The sequence below is a fragment of the Tympanuchus pallidicinctus genome, unplaced genomic scaffold, assembly GCF_026119805.1.
Source record: "Tympanuchus pallidicinctus isolate F22 unplaced genomic scaffold, pur_lepc_1.0 scaffold4, whole genome shotgun sequence".
Lineage (NCBI taxonomy): Eukaryota > Metazoa > Chordata > Aves > Galliformes > Phasianidae > Tympanuchus > Tympanuchus pallidicinctus.
Window position 1 is genome coordinate 46,654,501 of NW_026294758.1, and position 24,032 is coordinate 46,678,532.

The 24,032-nt window shown below is 39.9% G+C and overlaps 1 protein-coding gene across 1 annotated transcript; it reads left to right on the forward strand.

Moving 5' to 3' along the window:
- The first annotated feature begins 18,291 nt into the window (after positions 1 to 18,291).
- On the forward strand, positions 18,292 to 20,923 carry LOC128089262 (relaxin-3-like). Its single transcript, XM_052700488.1, has 2 exons — positions 18,292 to 18,584; positions 20,264 to 20,923. Exons 1-2 carry the CDS (start codon positions 18,362 to 18,364, stop codon positions 20,629 to 20,631), a joined length of 591 nt encoding a protein of 196 aa, XP_052556448.1. The 5' UTR covers positions 18,292 to 18,361; the 3' UTR covers positions 20,632 to 20,923.
- Positions 20,924 to 24,032: the final 3,109 nt, after the last annotated feature.

Below are 24,032 nucleotides of genomic sequence, written 5' to 3' on the forward strand. Positions count from 1 at the left end.
TGCAGTTTACATTCCAGCCTGTAGCTAATGTTTTGAGGCCCCCTTTTTATGACAGCTTTTAGCCTGTAAATATTTTGTAATCTGCATTTGCAATTGGAAGCTTTAAAAATTGAATTTGCCTTTCATGGAGTGTAATTTCTTGCACAGCTAATAATTTTAATTGCTCTGTGTACTCTAAGTGAAAGATATTTGCAGGCAAGCTTTGAAGCTGCAGGATCAAAGATTTATTTTAACTGTTTGATCTGGAGGCCCATTTCCTGGCACTTCTATATATATGTTGGATGTAGAATCAAGCAGTGCTGTGTAATTATTGCAAGTTATCATCTCTGTTTTCCACTCTAGTGATTTACTGTAGTTGTAAATATAAGTATCACTATTCTATTTTCAATTTAGTTGTTGTTTTTTTTTTTTTTTTTGCTCAGCAGCTATTTGTAGCAGCTTTTATTTTTCTGCACATTGATCAGGAAGGCTGACACCTAGGATGAGCCACAAGAGCCTTAGTCTTTAGTATTCTTATGAAATGCTTATTGCATTGTTTCTGCAAGTTGTTTATGCATTTATTTGACTAAACTACATGCAGACCAACTTTAAGAAATGCTTTCTAAGTGATTTACAGGTTTTTGTATGTGACTGTCATGTTTTTTAATAAAAGGACTGAGAAAACAGCAGTAACTAGGTGTATGAGGAACACTTTCAGACCCTGATGACTGAAAAACTTCAAGTGGCAATAAAGTCCTATTAGAGCTACAATAGCCATGGCCTTTACAGCTCTAATAGACATGGAACAGATCAGACTCTGGCAGAACTGAAAGTTCTTTTAAAATGAACATACGGTTATTCCAGTTTCTTTGTGTTTCTCCTTTTTTTAGGTTTGTATTGTGAGTTAGAGAACTTAAGCAGAGATGCATATATAAGTTTCTCTGGCTGATAATTCCTTCAACATAAATTTCTGCCTGAATATCTATTTATAAGACCATCAAAATAATTATATCTTAATGACAGTGACATGAAATGCAGATCCCTCAGGAGTGTAACTGCTGTGACAGCTCTCAAGCTGAATGCTTGCTCTGCTCCCTTCTCTGGAGGACTTGGGGAGAGGGGTGCATCTGCTAGGTGAGCCCTTAAGTATATTAGACAAGTGGAGACTTTATCAAGAGGTGGTTGCTGTGTCATCCTCTCTCCCAATGCACTGAGTAGTGCATCAAACAAGTAACATTTAATTCACTGGGACAGTGAGGAGGGAGCAGTTTTCACAGGTAGTAGTTTCCACTTCCTTTGAAACTTCATACACCACCTTGCATCCCATTTGTTTTTCTTCTGAGTATCATCCTAATGAAGACCAAAATAGTATTTGTTCCTTCTTCAGCATGTGAACATGAAACAGAAGGCCAGAAAAAGAGAGAATAAAAAGTCTGAAGTATCAGAAATTTCCAGTCCTACTTACCAGTGCTCGTGTAATCCAGAGAGAGCTGTTTTCTTTTCTTTACAAGTTGATGAAGTTGATTGAATTATTTTGGATGAGAATTTTCTCCAACTAGATTTTAATCATTGGAATGATGGCATAAATGTTCTTTCTATGGCTTGACATCATGGTCTGAAATAATAATCAATTGAAACGATAAGGATGGTTACCTCTGACTAGTTTATTTAGCATTATCAGTTTTGCTGTAGCTGACCTTTTCCATCCCAGCCTCACTTCTGTTCATATGTCATGTTTCATTTTATCAGATTGATTTCCTTTTACCATAAGAGTTTGTATGTGTAAGATTTCAAATGCTAATCAGTCCTTACAGTTTCTTACAATGCTTGAAAGCTAACTGTATTAAAAAAAAAAAAAAAAGGGACAGCTATTTCTAATTGGATGCTCCTGAGAATACAAATATAAAAGTAGAACAAATTTTATTTTTAAATTCTAACCCTGAATTTTAAAATAATATGATCAGTATTTAAGAAAACCTATGTTTTTTGAAATCCTGTACATAATGGAATTAAACTCAAAAAAATTTGTGCCACCTTGTAAAACTATGATTCTAACTCACTTGCCTTTAAATATTGGTCTGATATTTGTCAGACTTGGATTTTCCAATAGTAATAGGAAAGCGTGCTTGAGTGTACCCATACATTCACATCACAGCTTCTGCCCAAGATTGCTGGTTGGGAAAGTTTCAGCATCTTTCTTCCTGCCATTGCAAATCTGCATCTGAGGCTCTTTGAGTTATGCTTTTTTTAAAATAAAAATGTAGGAATGTGAGTAGTGACTGTTGAAGTTCCCGTGATCCTGTAGATGGGAGGCCTATGTGTTTAAAATGAAGTAGATTTTATGCCCAGAGACGCAGAACTTGGACCATGAACTATTTACCTTCATGCATGATATTTACTGTAACTTTTTTCCTTGGTAATCAACTACTCACTACTTAGTGAGACTGCACTAAGTTTGAATGATAAGGTTGTTTTTTTTCTTTTGTGATCTCATAATAGTTCCACACGAGATGCTATAGTTTGCAGGAATATATACTGTTCTTAAATCTTGCTTCTTGTCTTCCATAAAGGAAAGGGGTCTCTCAGGGGAGACCTCATTGCTCTCTATAACTTCCTGAAGGGAGGTGGTAGTGAGCTGGGGGTCGGCCTCTTCTCTCGTGTCATTAGTGATAGGACCAGGGGGAATGGCTTCAAGCTACGGCAGGGGAGATTCAGGCTGGACATGAGGAAGTATTACTTTTCAGAAAGGGTGGCCAGGCACTGGAATGGACTGCCCAGGGAGGTGGTGGAGTCACCGACCCTGGGGGTGTTCAAGGAAAGGCTGGATGTTGTGTTGAGGGACATGGTTTAGTAGGAGCTATTGGGAATAGGTGAACGGTTGGACTGGGTGATCTTTTAGGTCTTTTCCAACCTTGGTGATTCTATGATTCTATGATTCTATGAAAAATAAGCTATCTTAAACTTCATTGCAAAATAAGTCCTAAGGGAGTGAGAGTTTGCCTTTGTCATAAAATCTGCATATTAATAGGTCAAAAGTCTCCACCACCCTTTCACTTCACCAGTGTGGTTGGCATTTTCAATAGAACACAAGTGGAGGAAAATAAGATGCAATTACTAAGAAATTAACAGGTGAAAATGGGAAATTGATTTGAACTGCAGTCAAATGTTGTTTGATTTTGTATCTTTCATCTAATAATCAGTCTTCTGTGGTGGACTCCTGAATCTTTCCCTACATAGATTTACCATCTGACTTACTTTAATTTAAAGCAATCTTCATATAACCACAGGATGGGAGGTACGAAGGAGCTGCTTGGGTGCCCTTGTAGCTTAAAATTATAATTTATAGTATCCAAATTCATTTAAGATACATACATATTTTTACCATCAAATACTGATGATGAAAGTCTATTGAGCTGATAATGTTGGGTCTGGACATGTTTAAGTATATTTTGATGACACACTCATCTGTGTGCTGTCCTGCTTTCTATGTGGTCTGTCAGAGTTTGTCAGAGAGACATTCTCTAAACGTGTTACTGGAGCCTGTGCTTGGAACATGCCAGCAGTATCAACTCTTTTCTCAACAATCCATTGGCTCAAGTGTTCTCTGAATAGAGCCCAGACATTCTCCAAACTATTTTTCCTGCAATTATTCCGGTAAGTTTTTGTGATGAAACACTTTGTTCTAAGTGTTTGGCTATGAGTGTTTCTTGGTTTTCCCCTTTCCTTTTTCCATAAGAAAAGCTTAAAATCCAGTGAAATCACTGTGGAATTACCCTGGAATGCTTTACTAAGCGGACCGACTGCTGTAGTCTTTTGTTTTGACAGGATGAAAATATGCAAAGTGACATAACTGATCTTCCACTCATATGGAAGAAATGGGAAGTGAAAATGAAGATTTTCAGATTATAGAAGGACAGAACAAAGGGTGTTTCTACTGTTTGGAAGATGTATTTCTGTGTTGCAGAGATGTAAAGAGATTAAGGAGCACATTTAGTGACATTCGGTGATATTTTATTAGATGTTCTCCATATAACTTATGGCTAAAGATTAATTGATTTTACTTTTTTAAAAGTTTGCTTAAAAACAAGCTTCTTCAGCAATGTTGTAGAGTACTTATTGTCTCTAAAAACTTCCTTCACTCTATTTTGGTACAATACTGTAAGTTCATGAACAAGAATAGATTTTCTATAATAACATTTTCACTGTAATGTCATACCAGTGCGATAATAAGAATTAAATTATTAATTAACTAAATGTCATTAATCAACCTTTTGCAGTCTTCTGTACATGAAGATTGCTCTGAAAATTTTCTTCTTGACTATGCCACATTTTCCCGTACAGATACAAAACACTATCCTCAAAGATTCATCAGCCTAATCTTCTCCTTAATACATTCTTTTTTAAGTTTAAATTCAGTATTTTTTTTCAGCTAGGTGAGATGTTTTATACACGCACTGAAGAAGTTTGCTAAAAGGAAAGGGATTATGAGGATTTTACTGTGAATTTTTCCCATTTATTTTTGTGTGGAAATCTGTGGAGAGCTAAGGGTTAGAAAAGTGAAAAAATAATTATTCTAGTTAAGAAAACAGTATGAAAAAGTTAATCATTATTTTATCTGGCTGTTGTTTTTAATGTATAAAATGGGCTGTTTTCATTTACAGTTATTTTTATATATTACTTTTTAATTGTATAATTAAATATGGAAGTAACCCGGGGCTTCTGAACTTTGTTGGACAGTCTCCTACAGAAAATCTTTCCTACAGAAAGTCTTTTGTTTACCTTAGTGTTTGTGACTTAATTATCTTTTTTTTCTTTTCTCATTACTGTGATTAAAAAGAGCTGTCAGTCTGTAAGTTCCATGGTTTACTTTTTAAGAAGCCGTATTTTAGTTTACTCTTACAGATTTAAACTTAAAACCTTTTTTAACTTTTCCCACTTCCCTCTATTATCTGTGCATCATAAACTGTCTGATTTTGTTCTTCTTCTCCAGAAAGTTTCCTTTTGGAAATACATGTATTTCATCAGCATAGCCTTGTCCCACTTCCTCCCCATGTGCGTCTTCAAATTGAAGCTCATTTAGGTGCTACTGTGCGTTTTAGAAGCATATACTCCTTATGTGCCAACAAGAGAACAAAGGATCTCTTAGTACTTTTCATACATGTGTAAACTACACACATCATCAAATAGAAGGGAAAAATAGAGAACATTAAATTACATGTCATTATTTTATCTTGTCACATCAAACCTCGGCAATTTACAAGGCTTAGGATGTTTGGGACCACAATGGGGCTAATTAATGGGCAGCATGCTTGCTTACTTTAGAATCTCTAAGTCTCTTGTAGGTGACAAAATAAAATGTAATTATTTTGATATTTTATTGAGTGGTTTGCCAGCCACAGTGTAATTACTTCTTCTGAAAAAAAACTGATCTGAAAATTATGAATGTCAGGAAACTAGAGCCTGTTGATGATATTTTCTTAAGAACAACAACTGCAAGGTAAGTCTTCAGGAAAGAGATGAAATAGTATTGAAACACTACAGTGAATGTGGTTTTTCCTACTGTGTACAATTATATGTAATTAGATCTGTCCCCCCACCCTTTTTTTTCACTGTGCTGTCTAAAAAATTACTTCTACCTAGATTCTATCTAGATACTCAATGACCTTGTAAATAAGATAGCAAGATCAACATAGTCTGAAGAAATAATTAGTAACAATTTAACGGAAATTGTTCAGCTCAGGCTGAATCAATAGTAATGGGGATGAATAAATGGTAGAAACCTTAAGTAATTACAAATCCTTTAAATTATTCTTGAATTAGATAGCGAAAGAAAAGAATAGATTTAATTACTTGCTTTAGTGATACACAAAGAGAACTTTCTTAATTCTCTCTTTGTACTTTCTTTTCAAGAATACATTTCTTTAGGCAGGTGTATTCAGTTTCCTGTACCTTATGCAACTCTCTTAGTTAAGCTAGATATACTAAATTAGGTACTCTGTTTTTTCCCTATGCTGAGTCACAAATATCAGTGGGAAGAAGAAGATTTCTTCTTAACTAACTCAACTGACTTCTTAACTACACTGGTTTCAGTGTATTTTTGGCACAATTCATATTTTTCATAGAACTCTAAGGAGTAAAGAACAATGTGTTTTTCATTTTCTGTGCAGTAGAGAAGAACTTCTAGGAAACACTAAATGTACCTTTAATTATTGGAAACAGACCAATATGTGTACATAGAACATGTAATGAAAAAAAGAAAAAAAATTAGTATTATGTTGAGGTTTTTTTTAAGCTCCTACATCATACAAAGTTCATTGATGTATTGAACATAGTGTCCAGATGGTACTTTTTGCATTACTGTTTTTAATTTCAATTATGAAAGTATTTTATTGCGGTCTGAAGAGACATATTACATTGCTTTTCTATATTTGTAAACTATACTGGTTCACAAGAACTATTATCTTGACTCATATGAAAAAAAATCTTAGAAGGGCAAAGAGATGTCAAGGCTGAACCTAGCTGTGTTTATAGCTAAATTAAAATCAAATAGAAAAAAATTGAAGAGCAGTTACACGACACTGTTTGGATCACTGTGGAAATGTAAAGGTCAGAGAAACTTAACTTAAGGAGTTCTGTTGACATTTGGGGATTTCTCAAAGCCTACCACTGGTATTTTGGTTTTCTTGACTATCTAAAGCAGCAATAGAAAAATTCTATACTCTAAAAATTCTATATTCTATACTATATTCTATTTGCTAATTGACCCAAATGTTTTCTTGGTATAAACTATTCATTGATATTACTAATGATTTTTTTTTCAATCAGAATCTACTGACTGCAGCGAAATAATTAAAAGGCAATTTTTTCAGTGTTTTGGATGTATAGACCAATGACAGAATGACTCATCTCTAAAACAAATAGGTGACTTAATTTTCCTAGGATCACAGAATGGCTTGGATTGGAAGGTTCCAACCTTGTTTCATGGGCAGAGTTGCCAATTGCTAGATCAGGCAGCCCACAACCCCATGCAACCTGGCCTTGAATGCCGCCAGGGAGATGGGGCATGCACTGCTTCTCTGGGCAGCCTATGCCAGTGCCTCATTACTCTTTGAAGAAAGAATTAACTCCTAACATCTAGCCTAAATCTCCCCTCTTTTGATTTAAGACCATTCTCACTTTAACTAACACAATCAGGCTTTGTAGAAAAGTCAGTCTTCCTTTTTCTTATAAGCTCACTTCAGGTAATGAAATGCTGCAATGAGACCTTCCCAGAGCCTTCTCTCCTCCAGGCTGAACAATCCAAGTTCCCTCAACCTTTACTGCAGGAAAGGTGCTCCAGCCCTCTGATCATCTTTGTGATCCCCTTCTGGACCCACTCCAACAGCACTATGTCATTCTTGTGCTGCGAGCCCCAGGCCTGGATGTCATAATACAGGAGGAGCATCACGAGGGCATTCTCTATGCACTGAGATGCACCTGGAACAGAATGCAGTGCTTTGATTAGTACATTTTGCATGTGACTGGGTGGATATATGTGTGCTCTATTGGTTAGATAATCCCATTTCATGTTAGATATATTAAAATCTCATCTGAAGCATTTTCTTTAATATCTTCTAATTGACAGAGAATGAAATGAGAAATGGGAAGGTGACTAGAAAGCAGTTTAATGCTTTTGAAGAAATTAAGATGACTTCTTGATTTAATAGTGTGTAGGAGCACACAAGTCTTAAGACTGTCAAGGTCAATCTAAACCAGCAGTGATAATCTGCTGAATGTCCTAAACAATTTTGGGTGCTGCCCCCTTACTCCTTCCCTCCCCCTCGTTGTTTTTTGTTGTTGCTGTTGTTGTTTGGTTTTTTTTTTTTTTTTTTTTTTTTTTTTTATTTCTTCCTTTAAACAGAGCAGTGAAAGAGCAGAACCCAGAAGCTCAACTGCCAGCATGTGGCAATGTATATCGCCACTGTGAACATTTCAAAAATCTCCGCTAAATACATTTGTTTTTTTAATACAAAGAGACAGATAAACAGAGGGATGGAAATCATGTGGGTCATAGAAAATAGTGTTGATTTGATACAGAAGCAATGTTTGGAATTTAAGATTCGCTGAAAAATACAGCAATTTTCATGCCAAATTTTTTCAAGAGAGATCATACAATAGTGCAAGCCCCATGAAAAAAGTATATGATGTGCTTTGTGAGGACACATAGTCCTCCATAGGTTAGAAATAGTAATGTCATATTATATTTGGAAAGCAGTGGTAGAAAGTCATCATCTCTTTTGGATCCATTAGGGCAACTTCAGTGATTTGCAAGGCTTATAATGAAGTTTTGAAGAAAATAATAAGAAAAGTATGGAGCCAAATGAACGATAAAATAAAATGTAGCATGCCAAGCTAACTACATCTTTTCTAGGAAAATCAGTTCTCTATTCCAAAATAAATGTGGTAGATATTCAATAGACTCTTGAAAGCAATTTACAGTAGGATTAGGTTACCATGAAGGACATTGAGATTAGCAGAAATGTTAGCACTGGGGTAAAGAGAAGATATCAAAGGTTCTACTTAAAGAGGAAAGCTTATTTTTAGTAGGATTATAAAAAAACTCCTCAAGAATTGGTCCAGATCTGTTTTTGTTTTATACTTGACGTTGTGAGTGCATTATACTAATATATTTGTGAATGACAAAACTGTTTGCTTTTATCAAGAAGACAAATGAACTGTAACACAATAACTGATCACCTAAAGAACTGATATAATAAAGTAGAACTCAATTTGATATGAACAACAGCAAGAAGCTACAGATTAATAGGGATTTCTACCATCAGAACTCACCAGCTGGAGGTAATAGTGAAGAACTAAGAATAATGCATAACATGGGCACAGAATTAATATAACCAGTAGTGTGATGAAATTGTTAGAGAGTCCAGTGAAGTCTGGGAATGTTAGGTGAGGTTTTCTGGTATCAGGGAATAAAAGAATGATTGAAGTTGAATACACCTCTAAGGGTCATCTGATCTAGCCTCTGCTCTACTAAAGCAGGGCCAACTAGAGCCAGTTGCCCAGAGTCATATCCAATTGTCTCCTAGACATCTGCAAGAATGGATATTCCAAACGGTCGTACAGACTGAAAAGTACTGATGTAGAAAAACAGTAATACTTTCATTGAAATTTTATACATTTATCACTGTATAAGAAATCTAAAATTACTGAAGAGTTAAAGTTATTAGAGGATGTCAAGATGCCTTGTTAGAGAATTCAAAGTTATTCAAATTCAAATGCTTAGCCTTACAAAACTACAACAGAGATTTATGCCTACACATCCTACTTATGGGGTAAGATAGAGAAAGTAAGAGGGAAGGTAAACTAATTACTAATTTCAGAACTAGAATAAAAGGGATTGAGCTAACCTAAATGAATGCAGACTGGAAATCAGAATAAAGCTTGTAATTGTGTGAGAAATGTTTTCAGGAGTTTGTTTTAAGATAAAAAGCAAGTAGTTGAAGGGAAGGGTTCATGGCACAATTGACCTATAGCCATTATACTTGTTCTTATTACTCAGCTGATACCTGCGTCCATTTCCAGGCTCATTTTTCAACCACTTGTCTGCCTGCATGCCATACTTCATCTCTGTAGTTTTATGGTGAATCTACACAAATTTACTTCCACTGTTGCCTCTTTAATTTGTCTCTTCTCCCTAGTGTACATCAGTGTTCAGCGTAAGAGTCAGTGCCCCTCTCCTAAGCTAACAGCAGTCATTTCACTGTCTCCATAGTCTCCCTGTATCTGAACCCCTTGATCAAATAGTCCAGTACCTGCCCTTCTTCATTCTTTGGAACCACTCTATACTACCAGGGAGCTCCTCTGTTTCTGTTTCATCCAGTATTTTGTCTGTAACACAATAACTGTTTATAATTGTTTCATTCTGTCTCTAGTCTACTTGACAAACATTTTCTCATGACATACTTACTCATCTACAATGAAAATTGAAGGTTAGGGTTTTTCTTCAGCTGCATAGCTTGGACTAACGAGGTAAAATAGAGTGCACAGGGGGACATGCTCATTTTGTGTTCTGCTTCTGTTTTGGGAAGCTGTTAGTGTGGCAAGGACATGTACCAGAACTGAATCTTTTGGAGATGGCAGAGCTACAGAACTATCCTTAGGTGCATCTTTTCTGAATATCTGAGAACAAAAGAATAAACAAAGTCTCCATAAATTTCAGTCACGGACCTGCTATCTATGTTGTTCTGCTTGTCCTCTCAGTTTAGATACACATTTCTGTTCTTCAGATAAATTATTAGAGGTGGGGAGAGATTGTATAGGCAGCCTCCAAGTGCACAAAACTTCTCTGCTAGCCATGACATTCTGTCTGCTTGTTCCAAGAAAGTTCACTCCTTGTACTCTGAGCTATCTGACAAGGAATGGTAACAGGGAATTCTGTTCTAGTAGATGTCTGAGAACATGTGAGTGACAGACATAGAGACGTGGCCAACTGTAACATCTGTCAGCTAACATCTCTTTTCCGTATTTTGGTGTCATATGCAACTGGACTGTCACCGTGGTTTTGCCAGTCACTGAAATTGTTAATTTGTGTCATCCATTTGGGTATTACTAATGTGTGGGAATCCCAAGCACTGTAATACTAGCCAAAATTGCAGCTGGAGTTTTCAGCACTCATATCCATTTCATAGAACAAATATAATTGGGCTGCATGACAGTATTCTATCTACATAAGTAGAGCTTCAAATCATTGCTGTAACGATTGAGTTAGGAGTTAAGGCATAGATAATCAGCACTGCACCAAATGGCAACAGCCAAAACACTCGCCTAATCTTCATCCTTTCTTATATCACAACCAGACCACCACAACTCATTTATGATGTTCAGTCCCTATCTCTGTTTTTTGAATTCTCTGTCCTAGATGTTTTCATTCCAGCCTTACCCAGCACATTCTGCTCCCTACAACTTTTCCATGCACCGCTGCTAAGATTGGATGTTTGGATAACTGTCCTGGCAAACATTTACATAACCAGTATACTTTTGGCAGTGCTTCTCCAACTCCTGTGCTACCCACTACTCCTGTGCCTGTAACCTAACATCTTTTAGTCAGGCCTAAGATAAGAAGAGAAAGGACCCCCAAATTGGTCATATCTAGGATAGCATGTAGAGATAATTTACTTCTTACAGCACATACAACCCCTAATGTGCATGTTCGATTTTCCTCCCAGACTCATCTAACTGGTCACTTACATTATGAAGTCGGCATAAAGTGCATCTTGATGCTAAGTCTGCTGTGTCTTATGCCTCCATTCCTAAGAACTTGTGTAATGTACTTGTGTAATTACTGGAATAACTCTGTAGTCTTTAGGAGAAAGAGGATAACAGAGACAGCAGCAAGACCACAGCTGATTGTTTTGACTGAAGTTCTTTCAAACAAATGCAGCTTCAGGAAGACATTCATTTCAGGCCAGACACCTCCGTGTGCTGCGCTCTTATCACACTGGACTAGAATTCCTTAAAGATAATTTTATACCACAGTGCTGTCACTCCTTTGCAGAATACATATCTACAACATGGTATTTTGTTTTTCTGGACCAAATAAGAATAGCTCAATCAGTCTTTTTTCTCTTTATGTGTTGTTTTTTTTTTCTGTTTGTTTGTTTTTAAGGTGGGGCAGGGAACTTACTGAACACACAGAGCACTTTGCTAGGACCACCAAAAGGACCACTCACCTATGAAAACCTGGAAAAGGAATCAGAAAATCTCAAAGCAAGTTCTGAAAATAGAAAAATAGAAGAATGGTGTTGAAGCTTAGTATCTAAAATGCAACTGCAATAATGTTTTTTTTTTTTTGGTGTAAAAGAATCATGAAGTATAAAGAAAAATAAGTGCCTTTATAAATAAAATGAAATTTAAAAATCAATATTTTTTAAACTAATGATTTTCATATTGGATGCATCTCTTGAAAATATCCATTTTGAAGTATAGTTTTATTGCTTAGAGTGAAGTAATGGATTAGCACTGCCTATTTACTCTGAAAATAGCTTCCACCTGTCGTAAGAATGTGTGCTACTGGCTGTACACACAATAGTCAACAAAAAGCAATTTAATTGTCAGTTACAAATTTTGTGTAAATAGTCATAATTTTCAAATATATTTGAGGATGCAGAGATTAATCTGAAGTCAGCAATAGACTGTCAACTTCTTTGGGAAAAAAAAAAAAAAAAAGCTCTTTTTATTTCCTGTTCTTTAGGCAGAGAACTCACCATCTCTGCTTCAAATTGTGGAATAAACAGCTTTTATCAGAAGTAGGTCAGAAGTAAACACGTCACTCGCTAACTGTGTGTTTTATGAACACGCAGTATTAAAGTATGAGTAAAGATAATTCCTCAAAAAGAGAAAACAAATTATGCAGCTATTTCCTCAATCTTTTTAATGCTTGTTTGACATTCTGAAACTCAGGATAATTTGTTTAAATGAAATCAGAGTTTCACTATGAAGATTAATATTAACTTAGGCTAGCAGCAAGCAAAACTATTAATGTACATTTTTGTAATGGGCACATCCAAGGGTCCTTACAAGTACTGAAAAACTGAAGGATTTTTTGCATGCCTTTGCTTTACTGAGAATATAATTTCAGTATATTTTAGTGTTCTAACATTACAATTGGAAAACAATGTAACGTTGCCTATTGGAAATCGTGTTTAAAGACAGATTTTTTTGTGCGTTTTGTGTAGAAGATTGTCTAGTATCAATCTAATTGTGGGGGTGAAAAACAAATGCCTAAAAATATCCAGTAATTAATTAAGCTTAAGTTATCTGATGATGCTTTTTGAAGACTACTTTACTAGATTAGGATTTTATTACAGTAAGACAGGTGACTAGATCACATAAGAAGAGCTTTCTAAAGTAGAAGAAATATGACTATTTTCATAGCTGTCTGATTCTTAAAAGTACATTCACTGTTATAATTGGTTCTGTATGTTAACAAAGACTGTACATTTTCAAAAATGATGCATTTTAATGTGCAGGCCAGTTAAATTTGTTATAATAGCTGGTTTGGCTTTAATGGCTTGGTCTATACTTTTGCCATGTAGGATTTCAGGCAGTGATTTTAATCACCTAGGAAAATATGCCCACTGACAGCCCCTGACTTTGATACTAGGGATGTGTGTGGAGCAGATCATGGTTCTCCAGCTGTCTGGGGCTCCTCCCAGGTGACCAGGGGTGGGAGGCTGAGGATCAATGGCATGGGATGACAGAGCATAGAAGGACAGTGTATGGAACAACCATTGCCTCAGGGATCACACATGTTGACCTTCTGGGCATGGTTAGATGTGTGCTCTGCAGGGGAGAGGGTTAGGAAGAGACTCGTAGCTTGAATGTGTGTTTTGCAGACCAAAACCCACCAAAACAACACACAACTTAAAAAGAAGAAAAGGAACTTAATGCCAATTATGTCAGGTCATAAGATCACTTCATAAATCAAGTAATAACCACAGAGAAGTTGTGCCTGGAGAGGACCAAGGCCAGTTTGGACGGGATCCTGGGCTACCTGATCCAGTGCCAGATTTGGTGGCTGGCAAATGTACTCACAGAAGAGGGGTTGGAACTAGGTGATCTTTGAGATCTTTTCCACCCCAAGCCATTCTGTGATTCTGTATGCCTCAACTCAGCCTATGGTGCTATGTTGTGCCAGCCAATGCACTTCTATGCACTCACTAAAACTGCCCAAGTCCACCTCACAGTTTCTGCATGCCCTGTAACACAGCCTCTCACCACAAAAATGTATGTCCTAACTTGCTGCTCAGATCTGTTCTGTTCTTTGGACATGGATATCCCTGCTTACTAGTTTTTCTTCACATAGCAGATCCTCTGCTATCTTTCTTCCAAGTGCTGAAGAGGTAGATGTTCTATCATCTATTGATATTCTTTCTTCCAAGAAAGAAAAACAAGTACACCGGTTCGCTTTGGTATTTGTATGTCCCCCCTGGTGCCTTTTAATTCGCCTTTGAATCCTATGAAAGACATTTTACAAGAGAGCTATTTTAATAGTCCATGTTGCAGTTTTACTTATAAATCCTAGAAAATTAGGAAATATCCTAATCCTATCCACTGAGACAGATTGCTGTCTATGTGTTTGATCTAAAAGCAGTGTTAAATAAAGTAAGCACGTGAAGCAAACTGTGATTCAAACAACTATTTTAAGAGATAGTGGAAAGGTTACTTCAACCTAACTTAATTTCTTCTGTTTCATTCTGTTTTTCAGTCCAGGGTTAAACTTGAAAGAGCACCCGCCCTCCAAAAAAGTGAGATAGGGCATGTTTAATTCATGGTTAGCCAGGAATTATCAGTGAAAGCCAATAAATTTATAAGAGAAAGGTTCAAACATACTCTAAACAGGACAGCCTAATGCCAAACTCAGAAGTGCATTTACATGTGCTACACAGAATGTGCCAGAGCTTGTCAAGGAGTTAACAGTTTAGTCACCTTTTCTGCTATTAGGCTTATTCTGATTTTTTTTTTGTTTATTTGTTTGCTTGTTTTCTGGGTAAACTATACTCCAGAGTTCTGGGTAAATTATGCTTTTCTTTTGAATATTCTAAGTCTTTATAAGTGAATATTTAATTAGAGAGGCTGAACAGTACCATTTCTTCGAAGAACAATGTAGGAAAATAGGAAAGCTTGCCTTTGACAGAGTCTACTTCAGGGAAACAGATGTTTACAACACAAGTTGCTCATAATCATTACACCAGAAATGTTTATTGTTGTCTTCAGAAACAAATCAATAAAGCACATAAAACATCCAGACCCCTTCTGTCACGGGTGCTCTACTGGCTTCAACTGTGAGATTTCCTGTAATAAATCACAGCAACTGTCTTTGTTTTCAAGAATCATTGGGGAAGAGATGAATAACTGCAGGGGGAACTTGTTCTAGCCCACGAGCTACTCTTACCATGGTAATCCTGTTGTTGCTCTGGCAGTAATGTATGACAGCCATGTATCCTGAATCAGTGTCACTCAGAGCAGGATTTTTCAGGGAAAGTGAGAGGTAAGTCATGATTCTTTGGGAACCAGTGTGCGTGCTGCTTGCGAACCGCAACTGCCTGTCCCATCTGTAGCTAATCTCACTTTGACAGGACACGTGGGTACTGCTGACAATGAAGCAAAGCTTTGGGGGAGTGGGAGGGATGAGCTTTTCACAAGCATTTTTCTACTTGCTTTGAGGTTTTTTTGGTGACTGTTAACTGCACCATCCTGCTGCTCCTAAAATTACTAGGAGAAAATACACAAACAGTATGCATGCAATATTAAGTTCTGCTATATTACTTAACTGTTTAATCAGTCTTGGAATATGCCATGTAAAGACACTAGGATTTCTTCATTTTTAAACTAATAACTTACAAAACCCATTGCCACTTTCTAATAAAGCCCCGGTTAGATATCTGGATAAAAATGACACCAGACACATGCATGCAGTGGTGTTTCTCTTTTGAAATAGAATCCCACCTGTCTGGCATTAAGCAGTCTTAAGAAATATCTAAAATTCATGTTTGCACAACTTTCAAAAACTCAGTATTCTTAAAGAAGTGAATTCCATGGATTTGAAATGAAGTCTCCCAGAAGAGACCAACAAAATCAAAATATCAGTCATCAGTCCGATCTTTTGTGTAGGTTGTCTGATATTTAATATGGGAACAAGAATTTTGTTTCAAGTATGTAAGCTTATCAAGTTATTGTTAAAGGGTGCATTTACCTAACTGCTTGTTCTCACACATCACACTTTACTCTCTGTAAAATTTGATTGCTATCAGCCAATAGTTTCAAGGGCACTTCATGGTAACTGAAGGTGTATCATTTTGAATATGGGTAGTTCTTTCCAGCTATGATGAACCAGATTAGCCTCTGACTTTATTTAAATTCATAGCAAATTGCTGAAAGATTGCCAGTTAGGCTTTTCTGTATAAAACCCTGCATGATTTAAAGTTATCCAGCTTACCAGTATGTGCCCTTATAACCTACTATTTGAATCACAATAGATCCAGTCAGAAGCCCTAGGTGCACAGGCGCTGCTGTTAAAATATGGCTGCACGAAGAACACTGAGCAGTACACCCTACTGGTGACACAGCACTGAGCACAGTTACATCAAGCAATGTCAGACCGCTGCGAGCTCATTCAGGTACGATCCTTCATGAAACTCATTAAATCACTGCCTGTTGTTGCAGTCTTTAATCGTAGTGATAGAGAATTTTCAGCCTATGCTTTTCTACAAGAAAAGTGATGAAGAGTACTGCAGTGTGAGCTCCTATGAGGAATTATGAATGTCTTGAAATGACGTTCCCTCCGAGGTCTCTTTGACGACTCACACTCTATCACCTACCAACAAGCATTACAGAGGCACAGAAAGTGCTCTTTTGCATTTTGTAGCCATGAAGAAGCAAGTGAGTTTAGAAAGTTTTTCTGAACTATTTGTTTTCCAGTCCTTTGTTGAACACCAGCATTTTGCAGCTGCAGTCAGAGGTTATGTGCTTCAGACATTTGCAAAAATGAGTTCTTGTGAAGAAATTAAGATATATATCCTAATGCCTGCTTTGGCCTCAGGAGAGCTAGGTGTGGTATCACAGTAATGACATTCCAGTAAAATTTGAAGCTAGAATGCTCAGAGAATCAGAGGTGTCACAGCCAGACTGACCAACCAGTGTGATAGCAGCTGCCTTGAGTTTCCCTGGTGAAAGGCTCTGAAAAATTTCATCCTAAATTTTAAAGACTGGATCCAGTATTTGGTATGGGCATCAGGGTATAAAATAATTGATATTAGTTTGCAAATTAAATAAATTACTCAGGTCAGTCATTGCCAAACTCAGGAGGCACGTTCCTTGTTGCCCTGAAGTTCTGCTAGCACTCCTGCACATGACAGCAGCTCTCCAACTAGGCTAACAATGAGGCCACCAAAAGTCCACTAAATGTGATGCACACATTCAGAAAAGCCTGCTACACCAACCAGGTTGAGCTGCCGCTCTCCTTAAAATATGCAGGTTGTCAGTAACTCTGCTTAGTTTGTATGTAAGATGTACATAAACAGATGGAAGTTTCGTCCTGCAGAAACTTCAGACTGACAGCTTCCACCTGGCAGGACCCCATCCTCTAGTAGTCCAGGTGGCATCTGTGCCTGCTCCTGAAGCTACAGCCTCATCCAAAATATTGCAGACTGGACAAGAAGGAAGTCCAGGCACGCAAAACTTTGTAGCTTGCATACTGTCTAGATCCAGCTTAGTGTAGAACACAGGAGTCCTCCTTGAAAACACAGCTGGAGAGCGTGTTCCTCCTTTCCAGCTGAGGTGCATCAGTCACCTTCACATGCTGGGCTGTGTGTTTCTTGGGTGCTTTCCTTCCAGATTGAATTCTGCAGCTTTTCCATATGCTAGCACTACTCAAGGAACTGAAAGTACAACCCCGACACAAGAGGACCTACTGACAACTGCCTGACTGTATTTTCAGACTTTTTAGCTTTCTGTAACATGAGTGTTTAGAAAAGAGACAGCAGAGATTTGCTGTCCAGTTAGGCTGAAAACCGAACCCACCACAACGAAACGATGTTTGCTTTCACAGGGAGCTCAGCTTGTGAAATGGGGCTAAAGAATGTCCTCACCAGCACTGCTGGGGGCTGCACCCAGAGCCGAGGTGGCCCCGAGGCGGCTACGTCTCAGTGCGAGCCCCGGAGGAGCTCGGGCTCTGCCATCACACTGCAAGCGCCCGCGATTCTGTAGAACGGCGTTTATTTCACTGTGCTGCCTTCTATATCTTTGCTTCAGCCCGAATGTTGAGGATCTGAGCGGTTCGGCGCACTTGATAAGAAAAGTGTTGTCAGAGGCGCTTTTCACACGCTGAAGTCATTCCAGACGGCATCACTAGCCGACACCTGGAAGCGAACCGGGAGCACAGTGGAGGAGATGGGAGCGTGCCCCGTCCCCACGGGGGAGGATGGCTGCCGTGGCGCCCCTACCTCACGCCTCGGTGCCGCTCGGTGCCGGGCAGGTGAGCGGACGGGACGAGTCTAGCGGGGAGCTTCCCTGCCCAGGAAAGAGGCTCGAGATCGGAAGGAAAGAGCGTTTTCCCCTCGCCCGGAGGACTGGGCGGCGCTTCCGAGCCGAGCCTCGACGCCCACCCGGTACGCGGGCCCGGCAGCGGCAGCATCAGGAGGCGGGGGCGGGAGGGCACTGCCCGGGGCGGCGGGATCAGACCGGGTGAGGCGATGGCTGAGCGCCGCCCTCAGCCCATAAAAGGCGCAAGGCGGGCGGCAGGCTGGGGCAGCTTCGGGTGGCGGTCGCACTCGGGGCAGCTCTGCCGGACGGGACGCTGCGCTACGGGACGGGACGGCCGCTCACCATGGGGGCGAAGCTGCGACTGCTGTGCGCCGCCGCGGCGCTGCTGAGCGCGGCCGTGCCGGGACAGCCCGAAGCACAGGGTGCGCTGCTCCCCGCGGACGACGGGGACGGATACGGGGTGAAGCTGTGCGGCAGGGAGTTCATCCGTGCCGTCATCTTCACCTGCGGCGGATCCCGCTGGAAGCGGCTCTCCCTGCTGGCGACGGAGCCGGTTCCCGCGGTCGGTGAGTGCCTGGGAGCCGGGGGGACGGCGCGGGGCTGCGGAACGGGCGCGGGGCTCGTCTGTCCGCGATGCGAAAACGGGAGAGGGAAGTCCGAGAGGAGGGAAACTCAGATCTCCGGGGCGGGCGGGGGTTCAGCCGCTGCCCTGAGGGAGTTCCCCGCGGTGTCGGCGCTCGTCCGTGCCGGAGACGGACGGCGGAGTCCCCGCGCCGCAACGTGCGGGCGATGTCCGCGCTTAGCGGGACCAGCGGAGCCCCGAGCCCGGCACTGCGGACTGATATCCCGACAGGTGGAGCTCCGTCAGCGATCTTCGGTAAAGTATCTCACAGGTAAAACGTTCCGCGCGATTTTACTAAGTCAAATGCAGTAAGGTGGGGTAGGCGTCTTGTTTTTGGATGAGTTCTCAAACAAGTTGTGAAATGCGCTCATGTAACGGCAATTTCAGGTGCTGGCTCTCATTTGTACTGATGCTTCAGCATGTGAAAGTGACACTTCTAGGCAGAGAAGAAGTCAGAATTATGGCTGAGATGTGCAAGCAAAGGGCTGCTTTCTTCTTATTTAAGCATGCCATGAGCGAAGTAACTTTTTACCTGCTCAGTAAATTAGTTCTTTTCTCTACCTTTTTAACAAGCTTGAGTAGTAGACAATAACTGTAACAAACTACAGTCTCCAAAGTACATAAGCAGCTGCTTTTCTTTTTGTGTGGCACCTTCTCCAGCCATCCCGCTGGGCTGGAGCCTTCCTGCTCCGGTGGTTGCTGAGCAGCAGTAACCATCTGACAGAGTGAAGGGGCTATGACTGCCACCTTCTTTATTAAACATATTTTGGTATGTGTTCCATCTGCCATGTGTCAGTTGTCCTTACTGAAGTAAGTATAACATTCACTGCGTATTCTTGTATTCTTTCAGCCTTTTGAAACAAATAAGACCAAAGTGACAACACTGAGACTAATAGGCAAGCACTTCTTTCAGGCTGTTTAACTTTAGAATAAAATAAGTTGCTTCTCCTCATATTAGCTGAAATAAGCAGAGCTGCTCACCTTGGCAGAAGTAAAACCAGGAGAAGCAATGCATGGTGAATGGAAGTGGAGCTGGATCTATGGGAACAGTGGGGTCAGGGGGACCAAGTGTGTTCTGAGACTTTCCAAGAACTGGAACCTGTCAGCTGACATTATAAAGACATTATGTCATCTGTAAGAAATAGTTCATATGAAATATTTGCATATTGAATCCAATACTCAGTCCTCCTCCCTTCATTTTTTCTTCACTTGTTATCAGTTTGTGTAACTGTGCATGAGAAGGGAGTGGTCTGATCTAACTCACATGTCACAGCCTTGCACGGCCTCTGGACACACCTCCTTAGAACTTCATTTACAGAGGGATTGACAGACCTGTAGATGTAACAGTGTAGTTGTAAGGGGATGTGTGCATCTCAGGGACTGCCATCACACCGTACTTCTCCTGTCTTACAGGCAGCCTGGCCTTGGAAACAGGGGTTCTGCTATAAGTGATCCATAAATTAATCACAAATGTGGGCTCTGCAGCACAGCAGTTCTCCAAGATAAAAATGCTTTCCTTATTGTCCTGAATGGGTTTTCCCTTGCTGCTGCCTAGAGCTGTGCTTTCTGATAATCCTGCGGTCTTAACCTGCGGTCTAAACCTTAACCTGTTCTTTCAAACAGATTCTTCTCAAGCAGCAAGTAACAACCTGTTGGGACACGTCAAGCTGCAGTCCGTTCTGGGTCCTGAGATGGAACAGATGCAGAGAAGCAACCCACTTCTTGGATTGGAGAAACTGAAGGACTTGTATGCCTTAAGTGATTACAATGAATACGAGCCTGTGGCAGATGACTTCAAGGAACTTCTTCGCCAGCTAGAAGAGGCTGCTCCGAGGGACAAGGGGGGAGCAGGAGTTGCAGCCCCTGTAGGACCCAGTAGTTACCCGTGGGCCAGGAATCCCAGAAGAAAACGGGAGTCTCTGGGTTTGGCAGGAGTGTGTTGCAAGTGGGGCTGTACGAAGGCTGAAATCAGTACTATATGCAGAGTTTAAAATCCTCTCTGCGCTTGTGCATGAAATCTATGTTAGTTGCAGTGCTACTTGATTGAATACTGTGCAGAGGGAAGAAACTATGTATTTTATTTTGTCTGTAAGTGCCAGTCTATTAATAACAACGTTTTTCTTTAAAAAAAAAAAAGTAAATAAAAATCCTCAAGTATAGCCGTAATGACTTAGTTTTGCTGCAGTAACTTTAAATCTATATTTTTTTAAGAAGTCTTCACAATTCATCTTAATATCTGGCTGCTACTCTTATACTGCAAATGTAATTATCTATGTAACACATTAGGAAAACCTTAAGTGATTCATTAAAATATAGTTATATTAAATATAATAGTTATCCTTTCTGAGGGAGAGAACATCCAGGGATGTTCTTGAGATGAGATTCACAGTACAAGGCTGTACAACACTTCGCCTGTTTTAACTCCCCTGAAAACAGACTCAGCACTGATTGTTTCAAACATTTTTTTTTCCCCCCTTTTCTAACAATTGCAGAATTCTTCTATGCAATATCTTTCTAAAAAACTTATCACAGTAGAACACTTGCAGGCTAAATATTTCTTCTTTTGAGACGTGACCTTTGATCAAACAACTAATTAATGGGATTATTGCATCACTTCTTCATCTCCTTTCCTAAGATATTATTCTAGCACCTAGGTAACTATCAATCATCTTTATTACTTTTAAACCTTGTAAATTCTAGTCAGAGATGGTTCAGAATGAGCATTCACTATGAGCACTGCCCCCCAGCCCATATACAGCTTGGGCAGATCTTCTTACACCTAGAGTAAAACAAAGATGTAGTTCCTGTCTTACAGATGTTAGCTTACGCCTTGAATGGAGCAGCCTAAAGTTTAATTTCTTGGGTAAACACAAGAAGGTGTTAAAACTATAAATAGCCAAAGTTGAAAGCATGAAGCATCAGTATTGATCTGACAGAAACAGGCATTGTCACAAGCATGAGTCAAAATGCGTCATTGTGCATCACCTGGACAGAAAAGAACCGGATGAGGTTTAACAAAAGCAAGTGTAGAGTCTTGCATCTGGGGAGGAATAATTGCATGCACCAGTACAGGCTGGGGGATGAGCTGCTGGAGAGGAGCTCTGTAGAGAGGGACCTGGGTGTCCTGGTGGACGACAGGTTGGCCATGAGCCAGCAGTGTGCTCTCGTGGCCAAAAGGGCCAATGGCATCCTGGGGTGCATTAAAAAGAGCGTGGCCAGCAGGTTGAGGGAGGTGATCCTCCCCCTTTACTCTGCCCTGGTAAGACCTCATCTGGAGTACTGCGTCCAGTTCTGGGCTCCCCAGTACAAAAAAGACAAGGATCTCTTGGAAAGAGTCCAGCGGAGGGCCACGAAGATGGTGAAGGGCCTGGAGCATCTCTCCTATGAGGAAAGGCTGAGTGAACTGGGTCTATTTAGCCTTGAGAAAAGGAGACTGAGAGGGGACCTGATCCAGGTCTATAAATATCTGAGGTGTGGGGGGCAGAATGGCGAGGCCGGACTCTTTTCAGTGGTGAGTGGAGACAGGAAAAGGGGAAACAGACATCAGCATAGGAAGTTCCACACAAATGTGCGCAAGAACTTCTTTACAGTGAGGTGACGGAGCACTGGAACAGGCTGCCCAGGGAGGTGGTGGAGTCTCCTTCTCTGGAGATGTTCAAGACCTGCCTGGATGCCTACCTGTGCGACCTGCTGTAGAGAACCTGCTTTGGCAGGGGGGTTGGACACGATGATCTCTGGAGGTCCCTTCCAACCCCTACAGTTCTGTGATTCTGTGATTTTGTGACCTGAAGAAATAGTAAAATTTGTGGTTTTATTTGGTTTCCTAATAGTCCTAGTGTAGTCTTTAAAGGCATAGCAGCTGTGACACAGATATAAAATAATTTGAATTAAGTTGAAGTTAAATTTGAATTTTACTCAGAAAGGAAATATTTGACTCCATGAATACATTTGTATACTCAAAGATGTTGGTTTTGTTTTAATGAAAAAAAAAACCCTTAAAACTTCCATTTGTTTTTTCTGTGGGTATGTTAAATTTTACAGTGGTTTCTTTACGCTGTAGCTTTAGGTGACCATTACACATCTCTCCACTGCTGCAACAGGTCTAACCATGTGGCGGGATGCAGGCTGCTGCTGACTGCGGGCTTGCTGTCCAAACACAAAAACACTCATGCTTTCTTTAAGATCAGAAGCAAACTTGATACATAAAATGAGATGTCTGACTAATTAAACAGGGGAAGCAAAGATGTTTTTAAGCAGAGAGTTCAAAATATAAAAATATTGAGTCAATACATTGATCCAAGTGGCAAACATGAAAGCTTAGTACTGTGGTACATGTAGAGCAGCATAAATATGAACATAGCAGTTCAAACTAACACACTGTGTTTTACCGTCACAGTTGTTCAAAGATACACACATTTCTACAAGAAGTTGGCCTTTTTCTCCCCTCTGTTTCTCTCAGTGATCAATTTGCTATTGAGAAAATGTTGTTTTAGCAATCGCTGTTTAGAGAAATTGCAGTCTCATTGATATGAACTTAACTCCAATAAAGTGGTCAATATTTGAGTAATCTATCAACGTGAGCCATCTTCTGAACAATTGTTTGAAGTTTGTAGAAAATTATACATTACCACACTGCCGTATGAGCAGATATTTGTATCTGCAAGAGTTTATCCTAATGAGGGCGAGGTCCAAGATTATTTTTTTTCTACTGTGCATAAAATCTGATGCAGGTCTGACTATGAATTCTTTGAACAAATCAGTCCAAAGACATATGGATAATACCTACGTCAGTCCAAAAGTAATGCCCACTATTTATTTTAATGGAATGACAACAGATGTGAAGACTACAATAACACTATTTGACAGAGCACGTTCTCAGCTACAAAATAACATTTTTCAGCAGAGTCATCACCTTAATCTGATTTGCATGGATGAGCTGTTTAAGACATTCTTCAGTGAAAGCTGTGCGTAGCCATCCAGAACATGGCTTGTCTTCTGCATTGCGTCATCACTGCTGAAATGCCTCACCCACCACCTCTCTGTGGTCACATCCACTGTTTGGTCTCCATAAGTGCTCAGCAAGTGAAGACAAATGTCATTTGGTGCCATTTCTTTGCATGGAGCAATTCAGTGGTACACCTTTGCTTCATGCATACTTATGTTCATGTCAGATGTCATTCTGTCAGACTGCCACCCTGTTGTCTTCTGTCATATGCAACAGAATGTAATGAAATGTTGGTGGGAAGATTCAGTCTCTGCTGTCATACCACCAACATCCATCTCAGATGTTCTGGGCCAGCATAATGAAATAAGAGGCATTACGTCCGGAGCAGGCCTTGTACTTCACATGTCTGTGTCTACATCTTTTTCAACATTGTGTTTTCAAAAGACT

Coding starts and splice junctions, on each gene's coding strand:
- LOC128089262 (XM_052700488.1), top strand. CDS start 18,362: ATGGGGGCGAAGCTGCGACTGCTGTGCGCCGCCGCGGCGCTGCTGAGC. Junction 18,585..20,263: donor GGAGCCGGTTCCCGCGGTCG/GTGAGTGCCTGG, acceptor TCTTTCAAACAG/ATTCTTCTCAAGCAGCAAGT.